This window comes from Nanorana parkeri, unplaced genomic scaffold, assembly GCF_000935625.1.
Source record: "Nanorana parkeri isolate BGI_ZX_2015 unplaced genomic scaffold, ASM93562v1 scaffold994, whole genome shotgun sequence".
Lineage (NCBI taxonomy): Eukaryota > Metazoa > Chordata > Amphibia > Anura > Dicroglossidae > Nanorana > Nanorana parkeri.
Window position 1 is genome coordinate 23,636 of NW_017307262.1, and position 19,544 is coordinate 43,179.

The window sequence follows — 19,544 nt, forward strand, 5'->3', positions numbered from 1 at the left end:
GGTGAGCTGCCATGTGGTTTGTGTCCTTGGAGCGGAGCCAGGGTACTGTGCATTCCAGCATTCCTCTCGCTGATACACCGCTTCTCTCCTCTCCGGCCACAGAATACACATTCCAGATTGAGTATGTGTTTATTTCTCTTTCTGCACAACTCATTCATTAGGGACGACTCAAATCTCTTTGTTCAAATTTTTCTTTTTTTAGGGGCCCTTACTCAAATAAGTATTGTGGAAATTCACAGAATAAGTTCAGCTTTGTCTTAGAAGGTCGATCAGCTTGCTCTTCATACCTCGTCGATGACGGACTCGGCAGTTTGCACATCTGCAATTTTTTCATTTGTTTTTTGTAAACCGTTTAGTAGATTGAAATCTTAAAGGGAGGAAGATGCCCTGCAATTTTGGGTAAACGAGCACTTCCCCATGACCCCTCTAGTGTATTGAAATACTAAAGGGAGGAAGATGCCCTGCAATTTTGGGTAAACGAGCACTTCCCCATGACCCCTCTAGTGTATTGAAATACTAAAGGGAGGAAGATGCCCTGCAATTTTGGGTAAACGAGCACTTCCCCATGACCCCTCTAGTGTATTGAAATACTAAAGGGAGGAAGATGCCCTGCAATTTTGGGTAAACGAGCACTTCCCCATGACCCCTCTAGTGTATTTGTGTCTTGTTCACCTCTCCAGCCTCCAGAAGTTTTGGGATGTCCTGGGCTTGCATATTTAAATGGTTGCCTGGCAGTGCCCTCTTTCTCCCCTGAGTGTTAGATCTGGCAGATTGATGGGGTGACTTCTTTCGAATACAGCAGAAGAAAGGAAAAAGACACACATTTTTGCAAAATTCTTTTTTTTTTTTTCTGGAATAGTTTGAAGAAGCTAAAATGTGGTTTCTGTGTAAGGAGCAGCTTTTATGCTCCCTTGCTGCTCCTGCTTCAGCCAGTGGTAAAAAGCTGGTGCTTCTGGGTATGGGTGAGCCTTATGGCCTGCCTCATAATGCAGCGCTTTGGCCTGGCAGCCACTTTCTAAGCCTGAACACGGTCACGTTATAGAGGGGGTGACATCACAACTGCCTCAACACTCGACCACCAGCTAACTGTTAGTATTTTGGTGTCCGCTATGATGGAGGAAGGAAAAACATCTGCCATTGCATAAACATCCTGTAAAAAAAGAGTCCCTGCAGAACGAGACACCCTATGGTCCCATATTGGGCAGTTCCTCTCTCCCACCACCCCTCCGTTCCAGCTCTGTAGCCTCTATAAGACTGCTTGGCTGTGGTAACATCGCCCGACCCCCTACGTCATTGCTGAGACCTGTGGTGATGCAGGAGTTGGATGAAGACTTCATGGCACAAGGTGGGGGGACACACAGGCATTTGACACTCCCAGAAATGTTAAATGCCCAAGAGACTGGTTGAGGCTGTACTGCTGGAATGGGGAGAACTAGGACAAATGGGCTACTGGAGTGTTGGGAATAGTTTCTTCGATTACAGGGATCTGCTTTAGCTACGTTTTTAGTGCAAGGACACTTTAAATGGTTCTGCTCCAACTGTTGCATAGTGATTCTCCTCTCCATGTAGGTTCTATGTTACAAATAATAATAATTGAAGCCTGCCAGGTAATCACTTTGGCCATGAAGGAACAGGTACCCATATATTTGGTCAGGTAAGGGTTAAGGGTTTTGGATTACGTGATGCTTGCCATGCAGTTCTTATATCCTGCCATTTCTCCCATGTATTATTTTCAGATCCCCCATGGCCCCCTCCATCTCTTCCACACGTGTGCACTCGTACAATGGTCCTCACCATGGACCTTGTCTGCACACCTGGCCCCGACAGCTGCTTCCACCATTTCATCGTCCCTCTTCCCCGTACATTGTCGTTGAGAAAGCTGTTAAAGGATAAACACGTGTTTCCATTTTGCATAACGCTTGCAAAGTGCCGTACGGCACAAAGGCCTGGAGTTTCCAGAACAGGAATTCCTCGCTAATTGGCCGTCTCACGATGGCAGCATGAGCAAGGATGACTCGGCTTGTAACATTAACGAGCGACAAATTAAACATGTCATAAACCGCCGTCGTTCCACCCTCGGCGAGTGTCTAGATGCCGCTGCTGCAGGGTGGACTGCTATGGTGGCAGAGAACCGTGACTTCCTGTAAGACTGCCAGGATCCATTGGGGTTATAGAGATTAAAACAAATTGATGGAATGGAAAATTATGTGTGAACAGCAGCCAATTTGAATGCACTCGTCAATTGGAATGGAAAATGGTCCAATTTGATGCTATTTTTACAACGGAGATGAACCAATGCCAGGTGTCGGATAGCCAATGGATTATTTGTCCCCGGCTACTGAACATTTTTCTTTGTCAGCTGAATTACTTGTTCCATGTCTCTTTAACATGATCCTTTGCATTGCCCATGTAGGGTAAAGAAAGAGGGACACTTAAAGTGACATTAAACCCCCAGATTTTTTAACATAAACCAATACTGTAATGTGTACCTTACTGTTATCCATGGTTGTTTCCCTTCTCTTTGCTGCTCTTCCTTTTAAATCCTCATGTCTTCTCATGCTTGGGGAGAACTTCCCTTTTCAGCTCAGGGCCTCTTCCTGTAGTGCTGGCTCAGGTTACAAGGCTATACAAATGGATACACAGACACCGTGTATCCATTCCTGAGACAAGGCAGTCTGCTGCAAAACAGAAGTTGTCCCCAAGCATGAGCAGATTTAAAAGGAAGAGCAGCAAAGAGAAGGGAAACAACCATGGATTACAGTACGGCGCACATTACAGTATTGTTTTATGTTAAAAAAATCTGAGGGTTTAATGTCGCTTTAAAGCCCAACTTGGTTTGGCTGGTCACGTGATGTTAATGGTCCTCTTCGATCTTCTAGCTGTTGTTAGCTCTTCTTAATGCAGAGAGTGGCATAAGATTAGACCTGCTCTTTTCATCATTACACTGTGAGTGCAGAGAGCCATGGTGACACCCCTCAGGGGCGTGTCCATGACGCACTGCACTCACAGTATGTCTTCAGTTTTTTGCACTGAATGGCGTGTCCCTCAACCCAGATAACTGAGGACAACTAGTGGCGAAAAGAAATACTGGGTGACAACACTTGGTGGAGCGGAGGAGTGGCTGCCTGGCAATACTTTTTTCCGAAGAAAAGAATATGGCTCAGAATTGGCTTTTAACTCATCTCCAGCAGCATATTACTTCCTTTACCCGAGCTCCCCAGCTTCTCTGGCTGCTGGGACTGAGGAAAGTAAGCCATGTATAGCACTTTCCCTCTGGTGGCTGAACAGCGTGGCGGTTCACCAAAGGAAAGGTGGACCGGGCTCTTAAAAACCTACTGGCTCCTGAATTCCATATTGATTTGCCCACGCCTGATCTAAGAGGCCTGGGGAACTGACGTGCAGGCAGAGCTAGTCAGTTGGCATGGCACCCTGACCTGAAGTCCTCTTCTCCACCTCATGTTCCAGCGTATGGTCATTGTTAGAAGATGCAGCAAAGCAGAACCTCTGTGTAGCACCGTAAAGCAGGATGCGGGGCCTGGATTTTTAATGGTCTAATATGGCTGCCCCCATAGATAAACGTAACTACAAATTATGCATAGAATCACATTTTTTAATATTTAACACATTAATAATATTTATATGAAGCCATGATGGCAGATCTCTTTTAACCCACAACCTTTTGCAGGAGAGAGGAACCTTGTGCTCATTTTTACGTTTCGTGGAATCGGGCACAGGCCAATGAAAATGCGTTTCTACTGAGACACCTAATAATGATCATGGCTGCAGGCCAGTGAGCAGTCCTCTCGCAGAAACGCAGTGTTTGCCTTCTGCCCCGCAGCTGTATTGTATCTCGCCTGTCACCATGTCAAAACCAAAGCCGTTCACCAGGGAATAAAGTATGCGCCGTGCAGCTTGCCCGACCCCCGGAATGAAGACCCGGATCCTTCGGAACTTTCCCACAGAACTCGCAGAGTGAGCGTTGAGGCCTTTCGTGATGGACGAGGAATTTTCTGAGTAAACACTAGAAAATTCACACCAAATTCCGTCAGCAGGAGCCGGGCGCCCATTATTCTCCGGAGGAGCTGAGCTGTTGATAAATTGGTCCGACCCTGCACTGTATTGTGCCAAGTACGGGGTCCCTGCATTGCGGTATTCCTTAGAAACATATCTAGTAGTTAAAGTGGAATAAACCCCGAACATGTCACAATACATAATACAACAGTGATCACTTTTCATAAAGGCTCCGCCTTTCATAGTTGAAAATCACCCCCTGAGCTCCAGTTAGTGACTGCCTAGGCTGAGATGATGTCATCAGTCTGCTGCAGGCAGGAGGAAGCATTTCCTCAGTCTCCCCTTGCCCAGTGATCAGTCTGCTGCAGGCAGGAGGAAGCATTTCCTCAGTCTCCCCTTGCCCAGTGATCAGTCTGCTGCAGGCAGGAGGAAGCATTTCCTCAGTCACCTCTCCCCCAGTGATCAGTCAAAAGACAAAATGCATAAAGATAAGTGTGGTTAACATGTATGGCTTAATTGAGATGCTTAAATACCTTAAGATCACACAAGTATTTAAGGTATCGCCGCATCTCACTTAAGCCATACATGTTAACCACACTTATCTTTATGCATTTTGTCTTTTGACTTGCTAATACCTGTTTTGATTTGAATTATGGTGGGAGTATGACATCATGATGACATCACGGGGTCACTGCAGGCTCTGTGATAGGTCTGCTCACAAGATGTGGTGTGTATATATAACTTGTGTTCTTTTCACTTGCATTCTCACTTGTTCTAACTGATGAAGGGGATCCTGTGTGACCCCGAAACGTCGCACTTAGTGTGCTATGCTAATTTTTTGCATGTATGTCAATAAATGCAAAAAAATAGACGTATTCTACCTGCTGTTGGAGTGCCGGTGTCCACATTCTTTTGCATCACTGTGGCGATGACCATTGACTACTGAGCACCCATGTTATCTTGATGGATGAGCGGTCAGGAGTGCAATGGGTACATGGACTGTAGCAGGATTTTTTAGGCGCCAACTCCATGGACAACAACTAGAAAAAACCTCAAACGTTGGGCACCAGCTGTAAATTTTAAGGAGCCATGGTGACCTGGCTCCTAGAATTTGTCCAGCCCTGGTTTAAAGCATGGGTAGGCAACCAAGGCACTCCATCTGTTGTGGAATGTCCCATTGCAAGACTCATTGGAGTGAGACATTGCAAGACTCGCAGCTAGAGGAATAGCTCGCAGAGGCATGATGGGATTTGCATTCCATCAGTGCAAATGCTTCCTTATTGGCCACTGAGCTCCATGCATTGGGGATCCTGGGAGGCGGAGGCAGTAGATTAAGCCCTGCCTTGAAACTTAAGTGCCAACTGGAGTGCAAAGGTTGCTTAACCCTAGTTTAAAGAAACTTTGTCACCTATGCAGGGTAGAGTGACATTGTCTCTGCAAAGGGCATCCCCGAACCTCATATACTCGCCTTATCAGAGCTTGCTCAATGCTTCTTCCTCCTCCTCCACAGCTGGCCAATTGCTAGGCCCGAGCACTGTCGCATGACTGGGGGAGTGATGACACCGCTCCCTCTGGACGCCGACCTCTGATTTCAGTGCTGGCTGTGATGATGCAAGAAGCTTTGAGGGATGATGGATAAGGTGAGTAGAGGGGGTCTGTGGGCCCTTTGGGGAGACACTGTCACTTTGCATTGCATGGGGAAGGTGACCGGGCCTCTTTACGTTCCTTTTTGGCATCTCTCTAAAATTCTTTTTCTTTTCACCATCTCCCAATACTGAGAATCAGATTCTGCAGCCATGTGTGCCGCCATGCTGATCCAGCAACCGTTATCTACTCTTGACGCTTCGGATCTCCTAATTACGTTGCTTTTTTTCTTTTATTGCGGATGTCATCTCTGCTCTGATTACATTATCCATTGACTGTACTATTAGGTTCAGCTTCATTGGTGATCTTTTAATTACAGTTATTTTCTGTCTTGCTGTCTAGACGTACTCCGGCTTGTTCTGCGTGGTGATCAACCCCTACAAGAACCTCCCCATCTACTCGGAGAATATCATCGAGATGTACCGCGGCAAGAAACGCCATGAGATGCCGCCACACATCTACGCCATATCGGAGTCCGCCTACCGCTGCATGCTGCAAGGTGAGCCGGGGGGATGATATGTTACACGCATGTTCCCGATTAAACTTCCTTTATATGAACATGGTAAATACAATTGTCTCTTGCTGTGTAGATGGTGTCCAGGTGACGCAAAGGAAGTTTGGGAGTCGATGGCTTGACCACATTGCAGTGCACATGGTTCCTTTTTGGCAACTGATCTCCATGCTTTGGGGATCCTTGAAGGGGGGGCAGTAGATTAAGCCCTGACTTGGAGCTCAAGATGATAATTTCATAGTAAGTGCCACCAGATTGGGGGTCTGCTTAAAGGAGACCTATGAGGTGAGTGAAATTAGACCACCGAGGCCCGGGAAAGAAGAGGCTGCAGGGATCGGTCTAGCAGCAGGACGGAGGATTGGGTGAGTAAATCTTCATTTGAGCCACCCAGACAAAAGGCGCAATTAACCCTTTCAGTGTGGGGCACTGCAAGGGTAAGTTTTTTTTTTTTTGTTGTTTTTGGAATTAGATATCATTTAGAGAGGAACTCCACGAAAATCACAAAGTAAGATATTGCAGCTTATCAGACCTTAGATGTGACGGCTGCATTGCTTTTCTCCAGGCTAAGAACATTTTCAGCAAGTGCAGAAAATGCTTTTTGATCCCGCCAGGAATGCAGCATCCTTGTCATGTCACTTCCCGAGAGCTGAATTGGAATCTCAGCGTTATCTTCCTTCTGTAAACTGGAAATCCTACCCATGTAATGGAGAAGGAGACCTTTTAACAGTCCACCCTGGGTGACCAACCTAACCCCCTCCATAGATACAGTGGAGAAGTGAGCGTTGTCACTCAAGGACAGGAAGTGTGTTTTTAATGGCAGGATCACCAGGTGAAAATGAAAAAAAGAAAACCAATGCAGCGGCCACATCTGAGGACCGGTAGGCTGCAATATATGACATTTGTTTTTGGGTTTGGATACACTTCGGTCTTCTGGTGTAAGCAGACAACTCTTGTGAGGTCGCTTTAATTGCCTACTTAAAATACCGATCTGTCTGTAATGCGTATCCTGGTTTGTGTTACTTCCCGAGGTCTGGTCCTTGTCCCTGGAACATCATTCAGAGTTAGCACGCCAGACAGTTTACAGAGAGCCGCCAGTGTTTATGGGACGTGGATGTGTAGCTTTCCCTTTCTGTAAACAGCTTTTAGTTTTCTGGAACGAGAGACGTCCAACATCTGCGGTTTTATGTTGCCCTCATTTGTACGTTCGGAAGATAATTCAGGAAACCGGCTGCTGAAGTGTGTGTGTGTGTGTGTGTGTGTGTGTGTCATGAGGAGTATACAGAGGTGTGTGATGAAGAGGGGTCTCCGCTCGCTCTCCGATGAAGCTGGAGGAGACCGATTTTGTATTGTACACTTTGCAGCAATTTCGTAAAGTATTAAAGTTGAGCAAAACGTAATAAATATACAGAATAAACATTTCAGTTGTTTCAAATCTGAAGTTTAATTATATTTTCACCTGGTGATCCTGCCATTAACACACTTCCTGTCCTAGGGTGACCACGCTCACTTATACACTGTGTCTATGGAGGGAGCCATGGATGGTCACCCAGGCTGGACTCCATCTCCGTTACATGGGGGTGATAGGATTACAAGTAGGGATGCGCCGTTTTTTTTTCACTCGCCGATGCCAAATATCGATACCGGAAGTCCCATTAAGGAAGCCTCCTGATTAGCCGGGAAGCCGCCTCCATGCTCCCTGGTCACCAGATGACGAGGAAGCATGGAGCCGGCTTTCTGGCCAGTCAGGAAGCCGTGGGGCGGTAATGACTTGCCGCCTGGCTTCTTCATTGGCCGGCTTCCCGATCAATCCGGAAGCTGGGTGCTTGTACTTGCCCAAACGCTACTGATACTGGAGTCATTACACGGTGCCCGGCTTCCTGATTGGCCGGGCAGCAGGCACTTCCTGTTATGGGGTGACAACACCCTGTCTCCCAAATGCTCTCCTGTGTTGTCACCCTGTCACACGGGCTTTTGATGGAGATACAAGTTTCCATTTAAACCTGTTACGCAGACATGGCCCACTGTTGTCACCATCCAGTAACCCATCCTACGGACTGCCATGCAGCCATCGCTGGAGTGTCTGTAGACAGGAAGAGGCTGCTGGAGATTAGCGGCACTGAGATGTAACAATGGATGAATGAAAGGTGACCACAAGAACAGTGTTCATGACACACAGTGCTTTGGTGGATTAAATGTCATCCAGTCAGGGTTTAAGTCTGTAAAGAGTTAACGCTGGCCTTTGCCATGGGAGTGGGAGGCAGTTTGGAGGCTGTTAGACCTCCATTCATCACCGGGTGACTACAGGAACCCAGACGCGCTATAATGGCCATTTCCGCGTGACGTGATTTGGCCTTTTTCACAGCTCGCCCCTTTCCTGGAGTGCAGCCAGCCAGATTCTAATCAAAACCCGAGGAGAATAGAGCGCTGAGAGGTTACCAGCGCTGCCCACTGGATGGTCGCTGGGTTCAGCCCATTGACCGGCGAAGAGGCTCAGCAGACGGGCAGTGCGAGGTCACACACGGCCAGACCCAAGCATTTGCCCCCTCCGCCAGCCTCCTGACCACTTCCCTTCACTTCCTTCCAGACTCCCCCACCTCGCAGTGATTGTAATGTCTGGCGGTGTTTGGCAGCCATTGTCTTCAGGCCGCGCGACCTGGCTTAACCCTTCCTGCGCCTAGCCAGGAACATCTACACCGCTGAGGAATACACTGTACCTTCAATGGGCAAGCTGCACGGAGAATGTGCTACAAATACCGACCGGTGCTTCAGATCTACTTGTGCTCTCTCCCAAAAATTATTTTTGGGAGTCTTAATTGCAATTGAAGACTCCGGAAGCTGAACTCCGGCCTTCCCTTCAGTCTTGCACGGTTGTACCGGCTCCTCTTCCAGACGGAAGTTGCTTCCTCTGATTTCACTGCACACTGTGTGCTCTGAAGTGAGTTTTGAACGATCTCTGCTCATGAACGGGTTAGTTATCGGAGGACCGGTTCTGTGAATTCCACATCGCTGAGCTGCTGGTACAGACCAGCTTCTCCTCCGGACGGTGGTGGTGTCTCACATCGCGTCTTGTAATCCGGAATATGACCATAATCCTCTTTTTAAGGCCAACTCCATCCTGACTTTTGGTACTTAGTATGACTTATTACTGCATATGTCCCCCGTTGCTCATCCATGACCGTAAGCCAAGAAATGAGGACACAGCCAGGAGCTCACGTAGAGTCTCGCGTGTTGAAGGATTCAGGTTACCGCACACGATGGAGGAGCCCGTTTTGTGTGGCTGGGGCCATGTTTTTAGGACTATGGGAATTTTTGTTCACCTTTTGTGTATTTTGTTTAAGACAATGTGAGTTTTACTCATATAGGACAAAACAACCAGTTCTTCTTTTTAAAGTTGATCGAAGCAGATATTGTCCGCATACAAGAGTCATATGTGAGACTTGGAGCTTCCTTTAATAAAGACCAGTCACTACTCCTTGTGCAGGGTGGCTGGTCCCCCCCTTCCTGTAATAAAGACCGCTCACTGCCGCTCTCTCCCCTTGTGCAGGGTGACTGGTCGCCCCCTCCTGTAATAAAGACCGCTCACTGCTGCTCTCTTTCCACGTGCAGGGTGACTGGTCTTGCCTCCGCCCCCTCCTGTAGTTTCCTGTAGTAGGTGGGGCCTGCTGGGTCCCTCCCACTGCTCTGCTGTCTGCACAGGCTATATACAGCACAGTGATGATGTCACTAGTACCTTTTTTAAAAGATCATATCTGGGTCTTTATCCTTTTGTGGCTAGTAAGAAAATATTTAAAATAAAGTTTCTCTTTCATGAATTGATGGACTCAGCGAAGAGCAGTAAATCTTGTACCATTGGGTTATAATGTCACCTGCAGGAGTTGGACACTAGGCACAAAACAAACAAAAAAAACAGCCTAGGGTTGGCCTCCGCTACCGATCTTCGCTGTGTCCTTCAATGAACGCAGGGCAAAGGATTTTACGCTGAGTACAAAAATCAAAAAAAAATTCTGCCTGTAATGGAGCTCCAAAGCCTGGTTCCCTCCCTCTGGCCACCATGAGCAATGGAAATATCCATGTGACGGCTGTGTTTGGCCCATCTCTGTTTTTTAGGGGCACGGAGAGTGATCTGGTGGAATGACATAGTAGGTAGATCATTAAGTAGCTATTCTTTCTCCTGGAGAATCTCTTTCGAATTGCCTCCTGGTTTTTGCATTGGACGGATCGGTTCCAGAACCTTTTTTTTATTATTAATTTGTCCATGCTTGAGTTATGCCATGACAGAAGGAAAGAGAAGGGGCCCATCCAAGTTAAAAGCTCTGCAGAATGAGAACCAAATGTGTCCAAATGTTTTGATATCCTTCCAACCTGCTTGTGCAGATCCAAAGCAGCTTTCCAAACAAAAGCCTTCCTGGCATCTTTTTGAAGTCCTCGCCCCCACTGAACGATAAGACTCCGGTGCTACATGGAAGCGTTACAGCTTTATGATCGATCGCCAGTCTGCTTCAGCTTTATGAAGCCGTGTTGTCTCTCGATCCGTGGAGAGAGAATGATATGGATTCTGGAATGATCTTAAATACCTGCCTGGCTTCTATTACCGTGATGGACAGGCCTCATTTATAATTGGAAATTATTGGTACAAATATCTACCTCCCTGTAGTTTTTGCTTAAAGTGACATTAAACCCTCAGATTTTTTTAACATAAACCAATACTGAAATGTGCGCCTTACTGTAATCCATGGTGGTTTCCCTTCTCTTTGCTGCTCTTCCTTTTAAAGCTGTATCTGTTCTCATGCTTGGGGAGAACTTCTGTTTTGCAGCAGACTGCCTTGTCTCAGGAATGGATATATGGTGTCTGTGTATACGTTTGTATAGGCTTGTAACCTGAGCCAGCACTACAGGAAGAGGGCCTGAGCTGCAAAGGGACATTCTCCCCAAGCATGAGAACAGATACAGCTTTAAAAGGAAGAGCAGCAAAGAGAAGGGAAACCACCATGGATTACAGTAAGGCGCACATTACAGTATTGGTTTATGTTAAAAAATCTGAGGGTTTAATGTCACTTTAACTTTTTTTTTTCCTTGACTGGATTTCCAGAATCTCTCAAGGAGTCACAACCTCCATTTTGTTTTGTTTTGTTGTTTGCATATTGGGAAATGGTGACCAAAAAAGTTTCCTGTTGTGGTTATTTTTGCAAAGCTTTTGCTATGTCTAAAATTGCCACATATCAGAAACTGAATTGGTCTCATGTATTAAGTGTCTTCAGTGGTCGTCCTCTCCAGCCAAGCAATGTCTCTATTACATGTTCTGTAGCAATTTGATAGGGTGAAGCTGATTATGACTGGTGAAGTTTACAGTCCCTCCTAGTAAAGTCCATACATGAGGTATGTCTCTGGGGGAGACTTAAGGTGCCCATACACCTTACGATTTTCGCATGCGATCGACTTTTCGGCCGATAATCGTATGTGTGCATTGCAGTGTCCGACCGACAGTACTGTGCAATCGTACGACTTTTGGCAGCCAAGCATGTTTGAAAACTTTGCTAGATCGTACGATTGTCGTAAGGTTGCTGGCGTTTCCGTCCGTCAAAAGTCGTACGATCTACACTGCGCTTGCGCTAATGAAAATACGGCAAATCAATTACCGCATTTTGTCCAGGTGCTTTTCGTTAATTACGGCTAAATTAATCTTGCGATCATCGGTGCAGGATGGGGCTGCCGTACGAAAATCGTACGACTATTCGATCATCGGACGAAAAGTTTTGTACGATAATCGTAAGGTGTATGGGCACCTTAAGAGTAATCAAATCAACTAGGAGAACCAACTTTTTGGGTTGATGGCTTCAACCTGGCCTTAGTTAGTGACATTCGGTATGCTCTGGGGTAGTGGCGTCACAAGGGGGGTGCGGCCCGCACCCGGGTGACACCAAAATGACTGACAGTCATTTTGGTGTCACCCCCCTCTAAAAAGTCAGGCACTCGGTCATGGACCAAGAGCCTGACAGTGTCAGGAGAGATGTAGATCGATGGAGGAGCCCTCCGCACACCTCACAGCAGTCCCGGCCAATAGGCAAAGTGTTGCTCGCAGTTATAACCACGGATGGCGCCGTGCAAACACAGAACAAAGAAGCAGATCACCAGCACTCAATAATAAAGATGAATATGTCCTTTTTATTGGACAAAAACGTCACGGTGATCCAAAAAGCCCACGTCACGTCTTTCCGCCTTGAGGAAGGGACCCTGCGCGGCCCCGAAACGTCGACTTTTTGGATCACTGTGACATCTTTGTCCAATAAAAAGGACATATTCATCTTTATTGAGTGCTGGTGATCTACTTCTTTGTTCAGTCTCAGGAGAGAGGAGGGGACCCGGCGGCATACCTCATCGCGCCAGGTGAACGTTCCCTCCTCTCTGCCGGTGTCCATCACCAACATGGCCGCCGGCAGGCGCCAATCAGATCAGATGGCCGTGCATGCGCGATGATGACATGGCGGGGTGTCACCCGGTCGGCCTCGGGATGCCCCTGCTCTAGGGCAAGTTTTTCAATTTAGAAATCACTCCCTCCCTCTCTTTCCTCTCTTTCCTCTCTCTCCTCTCTTTCCTCTCTTTCCTCTCTCTCCTCTCTCCTCCCCCCCCCCACGTTTTTAATCACCAATACGGTACATTAAGAATCCCAACGTGATTCGTTCAGTGCCCTGGCTAGTCCTAGTCCATAAACGTGTTTACTACAAACATCGTCTCGGGCAGTTGGTTCGGTTTCATTTTACCATCTACATGTCTTCGGTCATATGCTAAAATGGTGACCAAAAAAGTTTCCTGTTGTGGTTATTTTTGCAAAGCTTTTGCTATGTCTAAAATTGCCACATATCAGAAACTGAATTGGTCTCATGTATTAAGTGTCTTTAGTGGGCGTCCTCTCCAGCCAAGCAATGTCTCTATTACATGTTCTGTAGCAATTTGATAGGGTGAAGCTGATTATGACTGGTGAAGTTTACAGTCCCTCCTAGTAAAGTCCATACATGAGGTATGTCTCTGGGGGAGACTTAAGGTGCCCATACACCTTACGATTTTCGCATGCGATCGACTTTTCGGCCGATAATCGTATGTGTGCATTGCAGTGTCCGACCGACAGTACTGTGCAATCGTACGACTTTTGGCAGCCAAGCATGTTTGAAAACTTTGCTAGATCGTACGATTGTCGTAAGGTTGCTGGCGTTTCCGTCCGTCAAAAGTCGTACGATCTACACTGCGCTTGCGCTAATGAAAATACGGCAAATCAATTACCGCATTTTGTCCAGGTGCTTTTCGTTAATTACGGCTAAATTAATCTTGCGATCATCGGTGCAGGATGGGGCTGCCGTACGAAAATCGTACGACTATTCGATCATCGGACGAAAAGTTTTGTACGATAATCGTAAGGTGTATGGGCACCTTAAGAGTAATCAAATCAACTAGGAGAACCAACTTTTTGGGTTGATGGCTTCAACCTGGCCTTAGTTAGTGACATTCGGTATGCTCTGGGGTAGTGGCGTCACAAGGGGGGTGCGGCCCGCACCCGGGTGACACCAAAATGACTGACAGTCATTTTGGTGTCACCCCCCTCTAAAAAGTCAGGCACTCGGTCATGGACCAAGAGCCTGACAGTGTCAGGAGAGATGTAGATCGATGGAGGAGCCCTCCGCACACCTCACAGCAGTCCCGGCCAATAGGCAAAGTGTTGCTCGCAGTTATAACCACGGATGGCGCCGTGCAAACACAGAACAAAGAAGCAGATCACCAGCACTCAATAATAAAGATGAATATGTCCTTTTTATTGGACAAAAACGTCACGGTGATCCAAAAAGCCCACGTCACGTCTTTCCGCCTTGAGGAAGGGACCCTGCGCGGCCCCGAAACGTCGACTTTTTGGATCACTGTGACATCTTTGTCCAATAAAAAGGACATATTCATCTTTATTGAGTGCTGGTGATCTACTTCTTTGTTCAGTCTCAGGAGAGAGGAGGGGACCCGGCGGCATACCTCATCGCGCCAGGTGAACGTTCCCTCCTCTCTGCCGGTGTCCATCACCAACATGGCCGCCGGCAGGCGCCAATCAGATCAGATGGCCGTGCATGCGCGATGATGACATGGCGGGGTGTCACCCGGTCGGCCTCGGGATGCCCCTGCTCTAGGGCAAGTTTTTCAATTTAGAAATCACTCCCTCCCTCTCTTTCCTCTCTTTCCTCTCTCTCCTCTCTTTCCTCTCTTTCCTCTCTCTCCTCTCTCCTCCCCCCCCCAACGTTTTTAATCACCAATACGGTACATTAAGAATCCCAACGTGATTCGTTCAGTGCCCTGGCTAGTCCTAGTCCATAAACGTGTTTACTACAAACATCGTCTCGGGCAGTTGGTTCGGTTTCATTTTACCATCTACATGTCTTCGGTCATATGCTATCACAACATTACCGAGCAAGGTCTACCAAGTGCACTTGCCTGGATTTGTGACAAACCTTAAAGTGATGGACACCAGGATCGGGTGTCCCATATCTATGATTACCAGTAGGGTACATTTAAATATCCAATGTTATTATTTTAGTTTCCTACTTAGTCCTAGTCCATAAGTGTTTACTACAAACATCGTCTCAGGCAGTTGGTTCTTTTGCATTTTACCGTCTACAGGTCTTATCACAGCATCACTGAGCAAGGTCTACCAAGTGCACTTGGATTTGTGATAAACCTTCGAGTGATGGATGCCAGGATTGGGCGTCAGATGTTTGATAACCAATGGGGTACATTAAATATCAAGTATGATCCGTTCAGTGCCCTACCTACTCCTTGACCATAAATGTGCTTCCTATAAACATCGTCTCAGGCAGTTGGTTATCTCGCGCATTTTACCTTCTACTGGTCGTCTTCTTACCTCAAGTACAATATTCAGCTTTAGGATTACTGCCAACTCTCCACACTTCAGAATACTTTAGCACCAACCGGTGAATTTCCTAATGTCTTTATTGAAATACAGGAAGGAAGCAATACTAATAGTGGCTCCTCAAAAATTTCCTGTCGTTGCATTCGCAATATAGTGGAGGCTATTTGTTTTTTCTTTTCTTTCCAAGAGAAGATTGGTTCCGGTGTTTCCATTGAAAGGTTCTGTTTAATACTACAGCATACAAAGACATTTTAGGCAATCGTGGTCTTGTGGTAACAGTTTGGTGAAGGCCCTTTTCTGTTCCAGCATGACTGTGCCCTGTGCTCAAAGCTGGCTCCATACAGACATGGTTTGGTGGTGGAGGAACTCGAGTGGCCTTCACAGAGCCCTGGCCTCAATCCTACTCAACACCTTTGGGATGAACTGGAATGCTGATTGCCAGCCATGTCTTTTCATCCAACATCAGTACCTGACCTCACAAATGATTTTGGCTTAATGGGCACAAATTCCCACAGACGGACTCCAAATTCATGTTTAAAGCCACCCAGGGTCGGTAAGAAATGGCCATAAGTTGCCACATAATCCATTAAAGGTGTTTTTACTTGCTGCTCCAACCAGTAAAATAAACCTTTTAAGAATCAAAATATAATTTCCAGTCATACAGTATATGTCTTTAAGGGCACCCCGCCCACCATTGCATCTGTATCTATTGGGGCCTCAACATTCTCATCAATAAAAGGTTTTGGCTGACTTTAACATTGTCCTAGACTAGCATGCCGCTTCAGCCCATCATTCTCCCAGTGTTACGTGAGGTAATTCTGCCACATGCTCCATCTGCCATGAATTTATTTTCATGTTCTTGTTAAAAAACAAGAAACTGTGAAGCGCATCTGTTGTGAATCTTTTCTACATTAGGCCACACGCTTGTCTGTAGGCCACACTGGTTGTGACCACATAGACCAGACACCCCCTGCTTGACTACAGGTGGCCTGTGTAATGAGACCATTTGGTTAATAGTCCTTTTTCAGCAGCAGACAGGTTAAGCTAAGGCCAGTTAAAGTCTCTCCAGACAAGTGGCAAACTCATTTTAAAACAGTCCTTTTGTATGTATTTAACCGAAACTAAATATACCCTATAAGGTGCGTGAGGGTTGATAATCTGGTTAATATCAGCCACTCTGCCTTGGCATTGGTCACATGCACGTGCCAAAAGGGTTCAGATTGGACAAAAGTATTTCACATCTACTTTTGTTATCTTTCGCTAAGATGAGGCTGCAAAAAAATGGGGATGATACTGGCGGTAGGGTGAAATGTATATGGGGAAGATGAGGCTGCACACAAATGAGAAAGATGTTGGGAGTACTGTAAATGTATATGGGGAAGATTGGGGCTGCACACAAATGGGGAAGATATTGGAGGAGGGAAAATGCATTTGGTGAAGATATTGGCGGTAGGATAAATGCATATGGGGAAGATATTGGGGGTAAGGGTAAATGTATATGGGGAAGGTAATGTGGGTAAATGTACTGTATATGGGGAAGATGGGGCTGGACAAAAATGGAAAAGATATTAGGGGTAGGGTAGTTGTATAAATAGTAGGTGTCCAAACCAAGTCATGGATTAGCATCTCTTGAGACCAGAGAATAATCTGGGCTCCCATTATGCATTGGGAGCTTTCCTTGCTGTTTTTCATTCTGGTTTGGTTGCTGGACAGGACACTGGCACATGGTTTGTCAGGGTGTCAAACACTGGCCTTGTGTAATGGTTGCTTCCTGTTTTGGGGAAAGTCAACGAATGTGTAAATGTATTCTACTCGGTGACCTGAGTATTTAAAGACTTATCACACTTTGATTCGAAGTCTTTTCATTCATTTAATCCCTTTAAATACATAACATTTGGTGACTTCCTCATTTGACACAATATCCTGATTTTTAATGGAACCCGAGTCTTCAGGATAAATGGAAAACACTGAATCACAGCCATAAAGGTGATGGCTTCCAGGATGGGGTCTTGGCACATGGTCTGTGGTAAGCTTTCTGTCAGTGGATTTATGGCTTGGTGTCTTTGCACTGTTCTTGACAGCAAGTTCTCACGGCTTTTATGGCTCATTAATCTCCTGTATCATCAGTGTGTGCGATGATGCGTTCAGTACTTTAATTGGCTGCCAGGATGTTAAAGATCCTCTGTATATTCCAGTCTGTGATGGTAGCACTGGCACGGCATGTCGCAAGCTCTTCACGTTCTTGAAGATCCTCAAGATCAATGTTCTCAATCACCTGCAACCCTGGATACCTCTCCTCCAATCGCCCCATGGTTATTTGAACCACTAAGGTCAAATTGGGTTAGGATCTGGAGTACATTTTGATATTGCAGCCTTGTAAGTGAGATTAGGCAACTTCTTGGACCTCAAGTGCCCACAAAATGTTGGCTGGCAAGTTGTAGTACAGCAGACAACGGAGTACCTAAGGACTTGGTCAATAGGATGATGAGGTATAATAAAATGTTTGTTTAGTCAAATTGGAATAGGACAGGGCTGGACCAATCCCTGGAACCAGGTAGCCAATGTGCCTTAAAAATGACAGCTGGGACCTCCTGAGGGTTTTTTCTAGTTGTGGCCAGTTGAGTTGGATCCTAAAAAGAAAAAAAAAACCTGTTCACTCCTGGATTGGATCAGCTGGCTGCTGAATTCCATATTAATTTGTGCACCCCTGTTCTTCACGATCATCGCTCTCTTCCACCTGCAGCCCTGGATACCTCTCCTCCAAACTCTACATGGTTATGTAACCGCCAAGGTCCCAGAACCGCCTAAGTCAGATTGGGATAGGACAGGGCTGGACCAATCCCTGGAGCCAGGTAGCCAATGCTTCTTAAAAATGACAGCTGGCACCTAACTTGTGAAGGTTTTCTCTAGTTGTGGCTCGTTGAGTTGGATCCTAAAAAGAAAAACCTGCTGGCTCCTGGATTGCACCATCTGGCTCCTGAATTCCTGGCTCCTGAAACACCCCTGTTCAAGATCATTGTTCTCTGGATATGTGACTGCTGAGGTGCCAGAACCACCAAGGACAAATTGGGTTAGGATCTGAATACGTTTTGATATCGTAGCCTTGTAAGATGAGATCATTTAGGCAACTTCTTGGACCTCAAGTGCCTACTAAATGATGGCTGAGAAGTTCTAGTACAGCAGACAACGCAGCACCAAAGGACTTGGTCCATAGGGCGATGAGTTGTTATAAAATATTTGTTTAGAGTTGATGCCCAACGCGTTTCAGGGGTTCTACAAATCCCTCTCCTTCGGGGAAATATTAGTAAAAACAAATTATTGGGGTTTTTTGCACTTGTTTATCCCTGACGAAGGAGATTTGTATAAAAAACAAAAAGTTTTTTTTTATACATGAACATTCTTTTGATCCATTCCTTTGGTGCTCTTGTTATCCGTTCTACTTAAAAAGCTGGTAAAGTGGCTTTGAAGACGGACATTTTCTCCAACTCTCACCAGGAGCTTCCTCTGTTTTCCAGGAATCCAGCCAAAGTAGAGGAAGTGTTCCAGGAGCACCGAAACTTCGTTCAGAAACCTTTTAGTTGTTTCTAAACACTCAATTTAAGGGGTATTTATGGTCAAAACTCAAAATAAATTAGTATTTCTATATTGAATTCCCATAAGTTCTATCCCGCTCCTAATAATCACCATGTCCATCTAGAAGTTTCTAAACTTATATATTGAAGATGGGCATAGGATGGACTTCCTCAATGCACTGACACCATTTCACTCAGCCCTGTGAATATGAACTTTCTGGTGTCGCCACTCTCCTAGAGCCTGCCTTCTGAACTACAACGCAACGTCTGAACAATGTAACTTTATTATTGCTTGCTGGAAGCAATGCATGATGGGATATGTGGTCTTGAGAAATGGAGATTGCATCACATCAAGCAGCAGGGAAAGAGATGCAAAGCACACTGGGAACCCAGGAAGTTGTTGTAAGTGATGGGCAGAGAGAAGGTAGCGCTCACTACATCAAAGCTTACTTGATAAAATCCCTTTTTATGTAGTATCAGTAATACCTCCAGTATGTATTCCTATTACAATGCTGATGTCATAACAGGGGAGGAGATGATGGGACTTCACAACTCCTTTTTAAATGCATTTTTAGCCACATTTGTTTGTTTGGCTAGGGTATGGAAGGATTAGATCCTTAGATCCCCTGTCAGATTTTTAGAGCTGTGTTCACACTGGGAAGAGTCGACCTCTGCTGGTTGGTCCCGGTGACCACTGTCACCAGGACTGAAAGTGATGGAAAATCCAAAAACAAGAAATAGAGGGGAAATCTTCCAGTGGGGCAGCTGTACCTGTGACAGCTGCCTAAGAGGGAATTCTCACTTCCTTTTGGAACTCTGGGACAGGAAGTGGAGGCAAATCTCTCTTAACAGAGCACAGACTGCAGGAAATAAAATGAAAGGTTTAAACCCCCCCCCCCCCCCCTCC

The 19,544-nt window shown here is 46.1% G+C and overlaps 1 protein-coding gene across 1 annotated transcript in view; it reads left to right on the plus strand.

Annotated features, from left to right (window-relative positions):
* The window catches only part of MYH10 (myosin heavy chain 10), a 108,003-nt gene that overhangs the window by 20,148 nt on the left and 68,311 nt on the right, over positions 1 to 19,544 (plus strand). Inside the window, exon 4 of the mRNA XM_018566978.1 lies at positions 5,998 to 6,154. Coding sequence (XP_018422480.1) covers positions 5,998 to 6,154 — 157 coding nt within the window. The remainder of the gene's footprint in view (positions 1 to 5,997; positions 6,155 to 19,544) is intronic.